The sequence below is a fragment of the Nematolebias whitei genome, chromosome 12 (assembly GCF_014905685.2).
Source record: "Nematolebias whitei isolate Nwh7 chromosome 12, NemWhi1, whole genome shotgun sequence".
NCBI lineage: Eukaryota > Metazoa > Chordata > Actinopteri > Cyprinodontiformes > Rivulidae > Nematolebias > Nematolebias whitei.
Window position 1 is genome coordinate 18,229,366 of NC_056509.1, and position 14,453 is coordinate 18,243,818.

Here is a 14,453-nt window from a genome sequence, read left to right on the forward strand (position 1 = left end):
TCTCTGTCTGTGAGAACAATTCTGATCTTTCCATAACAATTCTTGCTGCATTCTAACCTTTTACGTCACAAAACACACCCCGTCTGGTCGGTTCTGGCCAATGGGAATACTCCCAGATGAACCGGCAAAACAGCTCTTTAAAATGTCGGTACTTCCTGGTCTAATCAGTTCTGTGAGGGTTCTGTGAGAGTTCTACTCGGTTCGGTTGAGTTCAGTTCTGCTCAGTTCTGTGCGGAGAAGCCCAGTTCTGGGAGCCGGGAAGATCCTGACATGACAACAGAGCTCTTCCGAGTTCCATGGGATCATAACATTTTCCACTGAGGTGAGCTGTGAGGGACAAAAAGCTGCTACTCCGGACGAGTAACAGCATCCTGCGGAGACGCTGAAGGGTGCGTTAAACGGAATCTCGCCTGAGACATCTCCAGGTAAAAGAGTCGATTTCACCACCTAAGTGTACCGTAAGGAGAAGCTGAAGAAAGCCCAGAGAGTGCCGTTCTGTTCACACTCCCTCAAACCCCATCTTTTACTCTTCTTTAAACTTCTTTCCCATCTTTAAACTCTTCTCTCAAGTAGAAATTCTTCCAGATATTTAGAGATGTCTGTGTAAAGTGCTCATCCACCGCCGTGTGGGTAAAAGATCATAATTGTACAGTTTTCATAAATGTCTGTGGTGAAGCAACGGAAAAATCATGGCCGTATGATTTTTCCTGATTGATTGCTTATGTTGTTATTTTCATAATTTGCCAAATTAATGTAAATGTTTGATGTTAAACTTTGATTCTGTAAATAAATGACCGCATTCGTTTTGATGGGTCAAATATAAATGACGTCTCACGTTTGCATTTCATTAAATTCAATGCATGTTTTATTCAGTTCAGAAAAATGAGGAATCCGCGTTAATTGATGAATATATCTGAGCATCTGTTCATCTACATTACATTATGGAAAATAATGACCTTTATCACAATATGCTAATTTTTTGAGAAGGACCTGTAGTAGCTGTAGTAATTATTGTCAAATTTACGAAGAAATGTTGGTATATTTTGTGCGTAGTACCTTTTTTGACCACCAGATGGCATTATAAGACAGTATGAACCGAAGGATGGATATTGAGGGAGCGAGCAGCGTGTCTCTTTAAGAAAAATGGGGAAAATGGGAGGGAAGCAGTCTGCCCCTCAGATAAATAATGTTATTATTTTTAAATATGAATGCTTCTGTTGACTTATTTTATATATAAATATTTCTGTTCAGTGCTCTGAGACAACTTCTGTTGTGTTGTGGCGCTATATAAATAAAATGAATTGAATTGACGTGACATGGGATCTCCTTCATTTTTATCAGTTCTCAAAATGGCGGATGCTTGGTGTGGTTTGAGCTCTTTAGCATAGCATTTTTCACACAAAGCTTTCAATAAAAAAAAATCAGTAAACAGCTTCTTTTGGCAGAGAAAAACAACTTTTTACACGAAGGCACCATGAATTTTGGAGCTTCAACAAGACAGAGTTTTTTTCCCCAAGGTCAGCCTGTTAGCTTAGTTTGTAGCTTAGCTTCTCAGCTTAGCTGTTTTTAATGATCCAGAAATGTGATTTTGGATCATTAAAATGGATTTTAACGATAAAAGAGAAAGGGAGGGGTCAGTGAAGAGCATCAGAGTTGTGCTTTTTGTCATCCAGTGTCTTCAGTAGAAAGAGACACAAAGAAACGATAAAGCGGATAAATGAAAATCAGGTAGATAATTTTCATTTATCATGCGATTAATTGATTTATTGTTAATCGCGACAGGCCTTGTCTCAACCAAGGGAGTCGAACAGCTAGAAAACAGGGGGCTGATTAAACTAATTGGTTTCTCTTTAAATTCTAAAAACAAATCAGAAAAAAAAAACAACAACCTAAAAACAGGAAAACCAGACATAACAGAGCAACTTGAAACCAGTGGCTTTTATCTTTGTTTTAGGAGCACTGACTGCTTGAACAGTGGTGTGTTGACATACATGTGCAATTATTTTTTACCAGAAACCAAACGTGTAGCAGCAGGTCAGGTTTTCAAGTCATTTTTGTCTGTAGTTGGCTCTGTGTCCAAAAAAGCATTTATCACCTGCTATCAAAGGTAAAAGTGCAACAGTAAATGAATACATCGGTCTGCTGAGAGTTCAGTAAAATTTTGGAATAATACATTCAGCTTCTTCCTATGATCATCGACATAACATGATCTTTGTTCAGCACACGTATATTGCATAGTAACACCGACTTTGTTTAGTAGAGAAATCCGTGACAAAAGTGTAGAGGTTTAATACCTGCTAATGTAGAAATAAAAAAAAAACTCTTTTATAATCCTGAAAATTACACAATGACAGAACCATCCCTTTAAACTTAATAAGCGGTACGTCGATGCCCTCTGTTTTTGATCAGAGTGTTTTTCTGGACTGGAACTGAACAGGGAATGTAAGTAAACCTTAATGGTTATGGTGCAAAATATTCAAGTGGGGAGGAGTTAAAATATGGATAAGAACAGAGGTGGCTTTTTCTTCTTTCTGAGGCTTAAACTTGAGACAATGACTTCGAGACATTTGTAGCTCATGTCTAAGAGTTGATCAGCTGATCAGGGTGAGACGCCAGGAGTTTACAATATTGAGCATCTTCACAATATTCAAATTTTCTCAAAATGACAAGAAATAAAAGCTGGAAATATTTCACTCTGTAATGAACCCATGTTATATGAGATTTACTTTCTGAAATGATTGACAAAAATATTGAACATTTTCACGATATTTAATTTTTTTTTTAGATGCCCCTGTATATACAGTATATACCGTAATTGCTGGTGTAAAAGCCGCTACATTTTTCTTACACTTTGTACCCCGCGGTAGAGGTAGAAGAGAATCACGTCAAATTTATTTAGAAAGTTCATTTAAAAACAGCAGTTAAAAGTTTTTACCAATAAAAATCAATGGCACTAATTTAATGAATATTTACCGCATTTTACCAGTACTATTTGACTTCTGGTCAAACAACCTCTATTAGACTTGGTAATATTTACCGGTAAATAATTTTTTTATAATTTCAGTTATATAGGTGTTTGGCACTGTTCTGTCCAGTGATTATGCTTAGAAAGTTAGTGTTCATTTTGTAGTCAGACAGCGAAGCTTCATGACGATCTTGCAGTCTGAACGTGTGTTGAAAGCATGCTTCTGTGAAACTCCACCTGCTGGCTGGTTCTTGTACTACAACAAGAAAGCTGCACACAGCCGGAGCAGTCGGGGGCACAGTTCCTGATGATGAATGGTGGATGCCCGCGGTTAAATAACCGGAGAATGATTTATCTTAAATGCAGCTTAGAGACAGGTGCGTTCTAAAGCCCGACAATTACAGTACATTTATATCTTTTATATCTCCATCTGGGATTTTGACGTGGCTATCAAATTTTCCATAGGAACCTTTCATACACCTATATGCAGCCACACACCAACACGGAAATCAGTACCTCACTTATTTTTTCAAGTCATCATGTTCACAACATGCATGGACAAGAGGCCATTTTCAATTCGTTCTATTTGCTCAGCAACAGGAGACAAAAAATTGCAGCGACCACACACATAAATCCTCTACTCATGATCTATCTTCCAAACCTTACCCTTCTGAAGAGCCTTGACATGTCCAGGCTTGTTCTGCATGTAGACCAGACTTCGTTTGGTTATCCGTACAGGGCTCCGCAAAGGGCTGATGGCATCAGGGATTTTCTTAAGGTTGTTCAAAGTGCGCATCATTGAGTCCTCATCGTGAACTAATGGCACAGAACTGGACGTCTTCGTGTTAGCCCCGTGAATCTTTGAGGGGCTGAAGCTTTTCTTTGGTGTAACAGTGAAAACGCTGTAGCTCTCTGGCAGAGGTTCCTCCTCGGTCGTACTGCTAACCTTGGACACCCCGATACAGTCAGTGGAAGAGCTGGGCTGAGTTGTGACAGTGCTCGTGTCTACATTGACTTGCGCTAAAACATGAATAGCTTCTGTTAAACTCACACCTTCTTGTGGTAAGGAATCCAGACTGATTGTACTAGATACACAATACACACTCTTAGTGCCATCTTGTAGACCATGGCCATCGTTCTCATGAGAGATGCTGGTTGAAGAAGGAGGACAGAACTCTTGATGAAACAGATGAGATGAACAAAGACCGTCTTTCCCTTCAGCCTTGCCTTCAAAGACAGAGTCCTCTGGTTGAGACGAAACAGCGACTTCTACGGTTGTATTTTGAGACACTTTTAGGGCTGCTGGGGTTTCATTCGAATCAGCGACAGCTTCTTTAACAGAATTCAGATCAGAAGCATTTTTAGGGTGAGTATTTTGTTGGCGATGTCCAGAAATGTGTTCAGACGTGTCGCTGGGATGCGGTTTGTTAATGACACCAACTGTTCCAGGTTCAGTGACATGGCTGTTTGAGACCAGTTCTGTTTTGTCTTCATTATGTTTTAAATTGTCCTCAGTTTTTAAAGAACTATCATCTGTAGATTTTGGTAAAAGGTGCGCAGTCATCAGATTTTTGTCTCTGTCCAACGTTTGGCAGTGAGTTAAGATGGGTTGGACTGCACTGCTGCTTATGTCGCCTCGTTTTTTGTCTTTTTCCTGGACACTTCTCACATCAGTCCGTTCAGGACTTGAGGCTTTGGGATTATCTGGAACCTGCTCCAAAACGTCTTTAGAGTCTGTTTCTAATTCACTGTTGTCTGCTTCATCAATGACGCACATGTCTTCCATGTTAACCTGCGAGTCGTTCTTTTCTACATTTGGACTGCCATCCACGGGTAGCTGTGGCTTTTTGTTGGGCGAGAGGGTTAGATTCAATGTTTCCATGAAACACAACTTTCTGTCTGAACTTTTTTCATTCACTGTGCTTTTTTCACCCGCATCCATTTTTCCAGATCTTTTATTGACTGCTACATGGAAAGTTTCCGATCTTTTCCGAGCCCTTAGATCCACATTTACGTCGTTTAATTCTTTAGGTTTGGATTTATCGTGTTTTTTGCTCTCTTCTGACAGACTGCTCCTCTTGTCATGCCTTCTTTTACTTTCTTCCTTGTGCCCTCGGTCCCCTTTACTTTGGTGATCCTTCTGTCGGCTTTGTTTTGTGTCTTTGTGGAAATCACCAGAAGACTTGACATGCTGATATGAAGAAGGGTTTTTACGGTCCTTTAAGTTAGAATGTGACTCAGGTTTGTGGTCACTTTTTATTTTTCTGTATTCTGGGCCAACACCGTCACAGTCTGCCCTTTGGACTTTATCTGGCCTCCGGTCTAGACGGTCCCCTTTCTTGTCGTCAGAGGAAGAATGCCTTCTGCGTAAACGGTCTCGTGAAGAGCTTTTCACTCGATCTGGTTGGCGGTGTCCCTGAACGTTTGTGGACTTCTGGTGTTTCTGTGAGCAGCTGTCATACTTGTGCTCTGTGGCTTTGTCTTCTCTGCTAGAGGATTCCCTTTCAGAAGAACAAACACCCCTGCTGGAACGTGAACAGTCTCTGGACCTCTTATCTGTTGGTTCAGACAGTTTTTGATCCGGATACTTTCCCTCGCTGCCTCTGAGCCTTTGTTTGTTCGATTTGTCAGCTTCTTCATTGTCCCTTTTAACGTGGCTATGAGGTGAGGATCTTGTGGATCTGAACAAAGTATGACTTTCTTTCCTGGAAGGTTGAGACAGATCCCCTGAACGATGATCCTCCTTGGATTGTGACGATGGAGGTGGGGGAGGACTAGACGGGGGCCTACTTTTAGAAATGACGGTAGGTGAATTTAGGTCTTGTAGACTATTTATCCGAGACTGATGACTGTGACGACCTCTTTCAGCCCTAAAAAACAAAGAAGTTTAAACAACAAATTGTTATATTAACACAAAAACAACCAGAGATAATGCATTTTTGTAGAATATGAAATGTGAATTAGGCCTCTCACACCAACAGATTTTGCTGGGCGATTGTCTCAGAAATTATTGAGATAAACAAAAATATTGTTTGAAATTTGACAATAATTGGTAATTATTGTCAAATTTAAGAAGAAATGTTGGTTAATTTTTGCATGTAGTACCTTTTTTCAACCACTGGATTGCAGTATAAGACTGTTTGAACCGAAGGATGGATAGTGAGGGAGCGAGCAGCGTGTCTCTAAGAAAAATGGGAGGGAGGACCCTTGTCGTGACATGGGCTGTCTCTCTTCAGTTCTTAAAATGGCGGACGCTCGGTGATTTGACCTCTTTAGCATAGCACACAAAGCTTTTAATAAAATATCAGTAAACAAGTTCTCAGCTTCTTTTTGCAGATAAAAACAACTTTTTACACGAAGGAACGGGTTTCAACCATGAATTCTGGAGCTTCACCAAGACTTGAGTTTGTTCCCCCAAGGTCAGCCTGTTAGCTTAGCTTCTCAGCTTAGCTGCTTTTAACGATCCAAAAACGTGATTTTGGACGATTAAAACAGATTTTAAAGAGAAAGGGAGGAGTCAGTGAAGAGCACCAGAGTTGAGCCTTTTGTCATCCAGTGTCTTCAGTAGAAAGAGACACGAAGAAAGGAAAAAGCTGATAAATGAAAATGAGGTTGATTATTTTCATTCATCATGCGATTAATTGATTTATTGTTTATTGCGACAGGCCTAGTGTGAATGTGGCGTTTTAAATGATTACAACTTCTACAACTAAGCTAAAACAAGCAGAACACAGGCTAAAATGAGCTGAAAAAAAAGGCTAAAAGCAGCTAAATATTAGCTAAAAACTAAAAGCAGGCAAACAGATGTTCAAGGTAAAGTTAGTTAACAGATGCTAACATTAGCTACATGTAGCAGAACAGATCCTAAAGCAGCCTTCTCTGTAACTGTCAGAGTAGGAGGCTGGAGCCACGTCCAACATCAAATGTTCTGTTTGGTGAAATGTTGGTGAACGCAGACTGTTTGAACTCTGATCACTGGTGAGAAAGTCTCACCAGCATCACAGACATGAAAAGTCATGAAGTCATAAACATCAGCTGTCAATCAATTTGTTGAGGAGTGAGAACGAGACGCGTTGTAGCAGAACGTTACTTTCAGATGAACGTGGTCTGCTCATCAATAAACAGCGTTTGTACTTTTTAACACCAGCTGACATGAAAACTAGTCCTGAAGGAAACTCCACCTCACGTTTCTCACCAAGTTAAGGATTAAATCTGTTCAGCTGGTGTTTCACATTTGTCTACTTTTTATTGTTACTGCCGTTTTCTCTACTCAGCTGTTTACTCCATCTACAATATAATAATCCATCCTCTTCCACCTCATTATATTCATTCATTCAACCTTTATTTAACAGGTTAATATATTATAACTGTGAGCCCAGTTGTTGGTTCTGTTCGTTCCTATGGTCTAAAGCTCAACTCGAGGCCTGCAGGCCAAATCTGGTCCTTGTAAAATATTGTTTTATCCTTAAAAAACATTTTAAATGCACAAAAAAGGCTTAAATCATGTGATCTGGACAGACCTGATTTAATCCATCCATTATCTTTTACCTGCTTCTTCCATTTGGGGTCACGGGGGTCACCGGTGCCCATGTCCAGCAATCACTGTGCGAGGGGCGGGGTACACCCTGGACGGGTCTCCAGTCCATCACAGGGCCTGATTTAACCCTTTATTGTGATTTATCTACCTGGATGACTGAGCTTTCAAACCTTTAGATTTTAAATGCAATACTCTGATTAAATTAGAATAAAAATGAGATTAAATTAAGTAGCTCTTGGATCTGCTGTAACGGTCCCTGATGGGTTTTATTAGACTCTTGATGTTTTCATGGCAAAAACAGAACACAAGTTTAACTCTGTGCATTAAACATTTCCTTCATTATTTACATTTTCCTGTACGCCTGTCTGTGTTGTGTCTCCTTCTACTTTTCTTTTCCTCGTTCCCTGGGCATGATGCAAGATCAATCTGAAGTAGAGTTTTTGAAAAATCTGTAAGACTTTGTACATCCGTAATCATGAAAAATACGTAGAACTTGAATCTGTTAGACTCGACATGTTTGACAATGAAATGCGGTGTATACGTTTAGCAGTAGCGAAAAAAGGAAAAAAAACAACAACAAAAAAACAACATTTTCTTCCGTTAACGTACGGTAGGCGGCGTGGGACACTCGAGTAAGCGGCAAAATCACCGCCTGTTATTGAGAAAGCAGCTAAAGGTAAAAGAAGGAGATTAGAGAGAAGCTAAAAGTAGAACAAGTACGCTGAAGCAGATTTCTGAAAGTGTTTTTAAAGGAAATGAAGAGATTCAATGTATTTCTGTGAGGAATTTTCTTTAAAACTTTTGTTAAAGTATAAAATTAATCCCAATTGAGCTGAATGGTATTATGTAATTAATTAAAGTGCACAAAGTAAATGGACTGTACTTATAAAGATTTTTTTCTATCTAATGAAGACACTCGAAGCTCTTTACAACACAATCTGTCCAACACACACTCACACAGCTCTAACTCTCTACAAAGATAATCTGAATCTGTGGAGATTAATCAGAGCTTTATCACATTCATACACTGATGGGACACACATCAGAGACAATGAAACGTTCAGTGTCTTGCCCAGGAACACTTCAGCATGTGACTGCTGGTGGAATTGAACCCCCAACTCTCCCATTGGGGACGACTGCTCCAACCACTCAGCCACAGCTGCTCCATAGAAATAAGAAGCAGCAGTTGCCTCAGGATCTTTGTTGCTCCACCAGAATAAACAAGAAACTAATCAAGTACAAATGTTCATGAACTTTTCAGTACGTTTGTTTTCTGTCACCTGGGTGTCAGTTTTTAACTTTCAGTGTTGCTTCTTCAAACAGAAGAGCCTGCAGCTGGAGTTGAGTCACAGAACGTACCACTGAGTCAGCCTTTGAATCTCGGCATCTTTTCTCGTCACTTCTTGACGAGCGGTCCGTAAAAGTGCAGAAATGTTTTTTTTGAGGCAGAGGTTCTCTTTGCTCAACGCTGTATTCTGTAAACAGGACGAAACAAACAGGTTAGGGTTTATTATCCTTTGGCAGAGTCATAAAATACTAAAGAACTGCATCAATCAAAGCAGCCATTTTTTACCCTCTCACGCCAATTAAAATCTGAAAGATGGCTTCTGATGAACACCTGAAGAGTGTTTCACAGGGAATATATATATTAACATGATAAACTGCATTTCATTCAGATCTGAAATAGGCAGAGAGGCTGAATAGAATCCAAATAAGCTGAAATGAGCAGAAACGTAGCTGAAAAAGCTAAACAAAATAAAACAAAGAGGCTGAAGTGAGCAGTGAAACATCTAAGAAGTACTGTAGCACAGGCTGCCACATCAAAATCCAAGATGGCCACTGCCATGTGTGTTCAGGGTCATTATCATGTTGGAATCAGTGGTACTGTGGCCCAGTTTCTGAAGGGTGTGTGTGTGTGTGTGTGTGGGGGGGGGGGGGGGGGGTCATACTCTGCTTCAACACATCCCAGTACATGCTGGCGTTCATGGTACCCTCAATGAACTGTAGCCCCCACAGTCATCAGCACTCATGCAGCTCCACATCATGACACTCCCACCACCATGCTTGACTGTAGGCCAGACACATCTGTCTTTGTACTCCTCAGCTGGTTGCGCCTCCCCCCCCCCCCCCACACACACACACACACACACCCATTGAACCTCTGCAGCAATGTGGCCAGCTTCATACGTTTATTTTTAAAAACAGCCTCGGCCATGTTTATCAGAATCAGAATAAACTTTATTGGCATTGCACCGAGATACAACGAGAACATGTACGTACAGTCGTCCGAAAGATCGGCGGAGTGCACGAAGCTGCGGCTATTGAATAGCGCGGCCTTCTTATTCTTATTCAGAATAATATTTTGCTTAGATGAGAAAAGGGAAGAAAACATGGAGAGACGGTATAAAAACAAAAGATCTCCCACGCCGTGTCCTAGACAGGGAACGAATTGAGGCATAAAAAAAAACCTACCACAGCAAAGCAACATAAATAGACGTTATACATTAACATATAGGCCGGTGAAGACATTGAATTTTTAAAGGGAAAGTCATAGCATAGTCCAGAGCCCCCACCCCCCCCAACCATTGTCCAGATAAGAGGTGACATTCATCTTCAGCTCAGTTGAGGTTCTGTTACATGTCCACGGCCTTGGGGGAGGGAGTGGTGAGGAAACATTCAAAGCATCTTTGTTGTTTTCAAAACATTCCAGGAGGAGTTGAGATAAGTCCGGCGTCAAGGCCACAGTTTGGGTCAGGCAGAACTCGTGAATTGTTGTTTCTGCCTTTTTTAAAGTCTTGCTGGTATATATTCTCTGATGGAACTCCAAAACAGCCAAATTGATCCTTTACTCCAAAAATCTAGCTCACAGCTTCTCCAAGATTATTTCCACCATTCATGAGAGCTGCCAGGAAGATCACAGTCCTGATAACAGCTGCTCCAGCTCCCTGCTGCAGCTCCACAAATTCAATCTGAGCACTGTCGAGCTTCGACACATCCACACAAATTTATAGACAATCCAGAATTCACCAGCCAAATAGCAGAATCTAGTTGTCATCATGAATCCAATTTGTTTCCGTCGAGGTAAGAGGGTCCTCCTTATGCCCTGACTTCTGTCGGGAGAAGTTGATCGATTTTGTTGAGAGACCAGCTGATCCTTCCAATTAAGAGGTATGCAGAAAAAAAAAAAAAAAGGAGGCTTTTTAAGGGTTCACAGGACGAAAGAATGCAAGCAGGGAAGCGGGGGAGGTATGGAGCGCCGGGAAACACGTCTGTCTTCACTGGAGTACAGAGGGGAAAAAAATAAAATAAAATGTAGAGCAACAATTATTTTTTCAGACCTCAGAGCATTCTTTGACCTGAGGGGCCATGTTGAACTTCAGTTTGAGAGAGTATGAGAGCAAGAACACCAAATTTAAACACACCTGCTCCCCATTCACACCTGAGACCTTGTAACACTAACGAGTCACATGACACCGGGGAGGGAAAATGGCTAATCGGGCACAGTTTGGACATTTTCACTTAGGGCTGTACTCACGTTTGTTGCCAGTGGTTTGGACATCATTGTCTGTGTTGAGTTACTTTGAGGGGACAACACATTCACACCGTTACACAGCTGCACACAGCTGCACACTGACGACTTTACTTTATATCAAAGTGTCATATCTTCGGCGTTGTCCCATCAAAAGATTAAATATTTACAAAAAATGTGACGGGGGTACTCAATATGTGAGATACTGTGTAACATAAACTATGAACACACACTGACCACGCCTATCATTTGACAAAACTATGATTTTGTTGCTTAAAGTGGAGTTTAAACTCATCTCATGTTCAGACATTCACAGCGCGTGTCCAACAGTCTGCTGAGAGATAGAAACTGAAACAAACCTGCGTCTCCAGCTGCTCCAGTCTCTTGTTTAAGCCTTTAATTTGGGTCTGAGCTACTTGGAACCTGGAATTCAGCTGCAGACACACAAAAAGAAAAAGATGCTAAGAAAGATGCGACTGATACATTTTGGAGTCACCTCCTTCAAGAAGGCCACCCCAGCTGATAAAACTGAAACGTCTGATTCAGTGTGTTTATACTGAGGTAAAACTTGATGTGGTAGTAGCTGAGAGTCTTTTACAACACATACTCTGAGCACTTAGTGATCCTGTGACACGGTGTCACATTGTGTGACTTGATGCTAAATTTTATTTTCAGGGTTTGACAGAAAACAGCTAACTGGTCATTCCTCAAAATAAGACTGTCCCAGTCTGAAACTGGTGGTAAGGGTGGCAGGTGACTCCTCCAGTGAGAGCTCAGCCTTTAGTTTGACACTCAGTTCTTAGGGATGCTTGGTGTGGATGAAGGTGTCTGCATCAGGTCCAACCTCTGTGTATGACGCCTTCCTGCTCAGCTGTTCTTCTGCCACGAGGTCTTCATAAAGATCCAAATACTCGTTACGCTCAGAGTTACCGGGGGACTTGTCTGGAAATCAGTAAAATACTCGGATTACAATTCAAACCGACAGTTTGACCTGAAGCAAAACAAAACGTTTGTTGTGTCATTTGGAGCAGATTTAAGAGAAAAAAATAATAATACAGTGGTGAAATTACCTTCAGTGCTGCTGACACCAACATCCAGCCCATCGTAGATATCTACAGAGTCCTCACTGACACCAGGGGTCATATCTGCAGACAAGCACACGTTTGACTTACACCAGGTGCTACCATCAAACATTTCCCCCTAAAGTCTGAAAGGGACAGTTCAGATCTTTTTGAAGTGGTCTGGTACGAGTAATTCAGGAGACTGACAGACGTTTGTCCTGAATCAGGTTAGTGAGATGGGGTTAAAATGTTCACTTTCCTTCATGTTCAAGCTTCCTTCTCTGGAGGGGCAGAATGGACAACCCTCAATTATTATCCACCTGAAAAGGGTCTCGCTCGTCTATTAATACAGCCTGAAGTGCAATGTGTACCCACCCAAATCTATATGAAAACAACCGTCTCGGCACCGGGATGTGTGCCATTACTTTTATTGGTGTTTTGAGTTACCATGGCGACGTCATTTACAAAGACGCCATTTTTCCCATTGAAAAACACTGACTGAACTCTTAGCTTGTAACTGCCACAGTGAAGTCACATGACCTAGAGGGCAAACGTCCCTGAACAAAACACTGATCAACTTTTGGAGCTATTTTGGTTCAAGATGGCTGCCACGGCTACCTCAGATAAATCTAAAATTAATTATTTGAGATACTGAGCTGAAATTTGGTATGGTCATAACTGAGAGCAAGTTGTTATTCATTCCTAATGCAATTTAAAAATCCAAGATGGCCACCTTTGCTAAAAGGGAAAAATATAACAGCTATTTTAAAATATATTGAGCTGAAATTTAGTGTAGTGGTTCCTGACAGGGATGCACAACACTCTCTAAATACAAGTCTACAAATTCAAGATGGCCACAAAAGCTAATTTCAAACGGCTGTAACTCAGAGGTTTTTACCATACCATTTTATTTATAGAGCACTTTAAACAGCTACAAGGCCAACCAAAGTGCTGTACAGACAGAACAACAGGTAACACACAAAGCAAAATATAAAATTAAGTAAATCAGAATAAAGACATAAAAACGATGCAGATAATGACGACAAACCAGTGTGGAGCATACAGGATCAAAACACAGATCCTCTGGTGTTGAAAGCTACTAAATAGTAGTGAGTTTTTAAACGGGATTTGAAAACCGAGAGGGAGGGGGCCAGTCTGACAAGCAGAGGCAACTCATTCCAAAGTCTTGGTCCTGCTACAGAAAAGGCCCTGTTCCCTCTGCGCTTAAGAAGAGTTCCTGGAACTGTGAGGAGCAACTGGTCCGCTGACCTCAGGAAACGTGGAACGTTTTTAGAGCTTTTCAGCTGAAATTTGTTGTAATGGTAGCCGAGAACAATCCCCAATACACTGGATCCAAATCAAAAATCCAAGATAGACGTCACAGCTTACAAGAAAAAAACGACTGACTCATTGACTTTTTGTCAAGCTGCGCTGAAATTTGGTATAGTGGTAGCTGAGAGCAAACCCCAACACAGAATACTGTCAAATCAAACATTTAAAATGATCGCCACATGGCAGTCCCCGTCAAAGTTTCTCCAGGAACTTTCTAGCTATCCACCTGAAAAGGCTCTTGCTCTGTTATGAACTTTATTATGGCCTGAACCTCAACGTGTCCCCACACAAATGTTATATCCAAACTATCGGCTCAGCACTGTGATGTGTGCTATTACGTTAATTGGCGTTTCAAGTTGCCATGGTGACGTCATTTGCAAACAAAGATGCCATTTTTCTCATTGGCAAACACAGACAGAACTCTTATCAGCCACTAACAGTGAGGTCACATGACCTAGAGGGCAGAAGTCTGAATAAAAACTTGACAAACTTGTACTGTACTGGAGCCAAAGTCATGTCTACTGAAAACCAAAGTATAGAAATAAATATAATTCATCTTACATCAAGCCTTGTATACTTACAACCAGAAGCACTGCTACACTCCATCCTGTCAGATGCAGTTTTATTACCTGGGAACAAAACAAAAGTGTTCATTTTTACAACTGATAACCTCTAAACAAGAACTGATGACCTGTGATAAAGATTAGAGGTTGATGAATAAGTTTCTATTACTGATGTCAATATCAATGTTTTGTAATCTGGTCTTCGAGACCGATTTTTTTGTTTTTGATCACTGATTTCCCCCCCATTCAACCATTATATTAATTAATATTAATTGTCCTTTTTGACAAAAAAAAAAATAGTCAAGTGACAGTCCTAGAGAAAATATTTATGACACAAGATGTTATGGTCCACAGTATCGAAAGCTTTAGACAGGTCTAAGAAAAGTGCAGCACAATAATCCTTAGCATCCAGTGCTTCAACGATGTCATTATACACACACACAAACATATATATATATATATATAT

At 40.7% G+C, this 14,453-nt stretch overlaps 1 protein-coding gene across 1 annotated transcript in view; it reads right to left on the reverse strand.

Annotated features, from left to right (window-relative positions):
* The window catches only part of casp8ap2 (caspase 8 associated protein 2), a 30,762-nt gene extending 16,717 nt beyond the window's left edge, over positions 1 to 14,045 (reverse strand). The window contains exons 1-6 of the mRNA XM_037685297.1: positions 14,006 to 14,045; positions 12,102 to 12,176; positions 11,876 to 11,973; positions 11,391 to 11,465; positions 8,862 to 8,977; positions 3,632 to 5,835 (exon numbers count right to left, since the gene is read on the reverse strand). Coding sequence (XP_037541225.1) covers positions 3,632 to 5,835; positions 8,862 to 8,977; positions 11,391 to 11,465; positions 11,876 to 11,973; positions 12,102 to 12,176; positions 14,006 to 14,030 — 2,593 coding nt within the window. The 5' untranslated portion in view covers positions 14,031 to 14,045. The remainder of the gene's footprint in view (positions 1 to 3,631; positions 5,836 to 8,861; positions 8,978 to 11,390; positions 11,466 to 11,875; positions 11,974 to 12,101; positions 12,177 to 14,005) is intronic.
* Between the last annotated feature and the right edge of the window lie 408 nt (positions 14,046 to 14,453).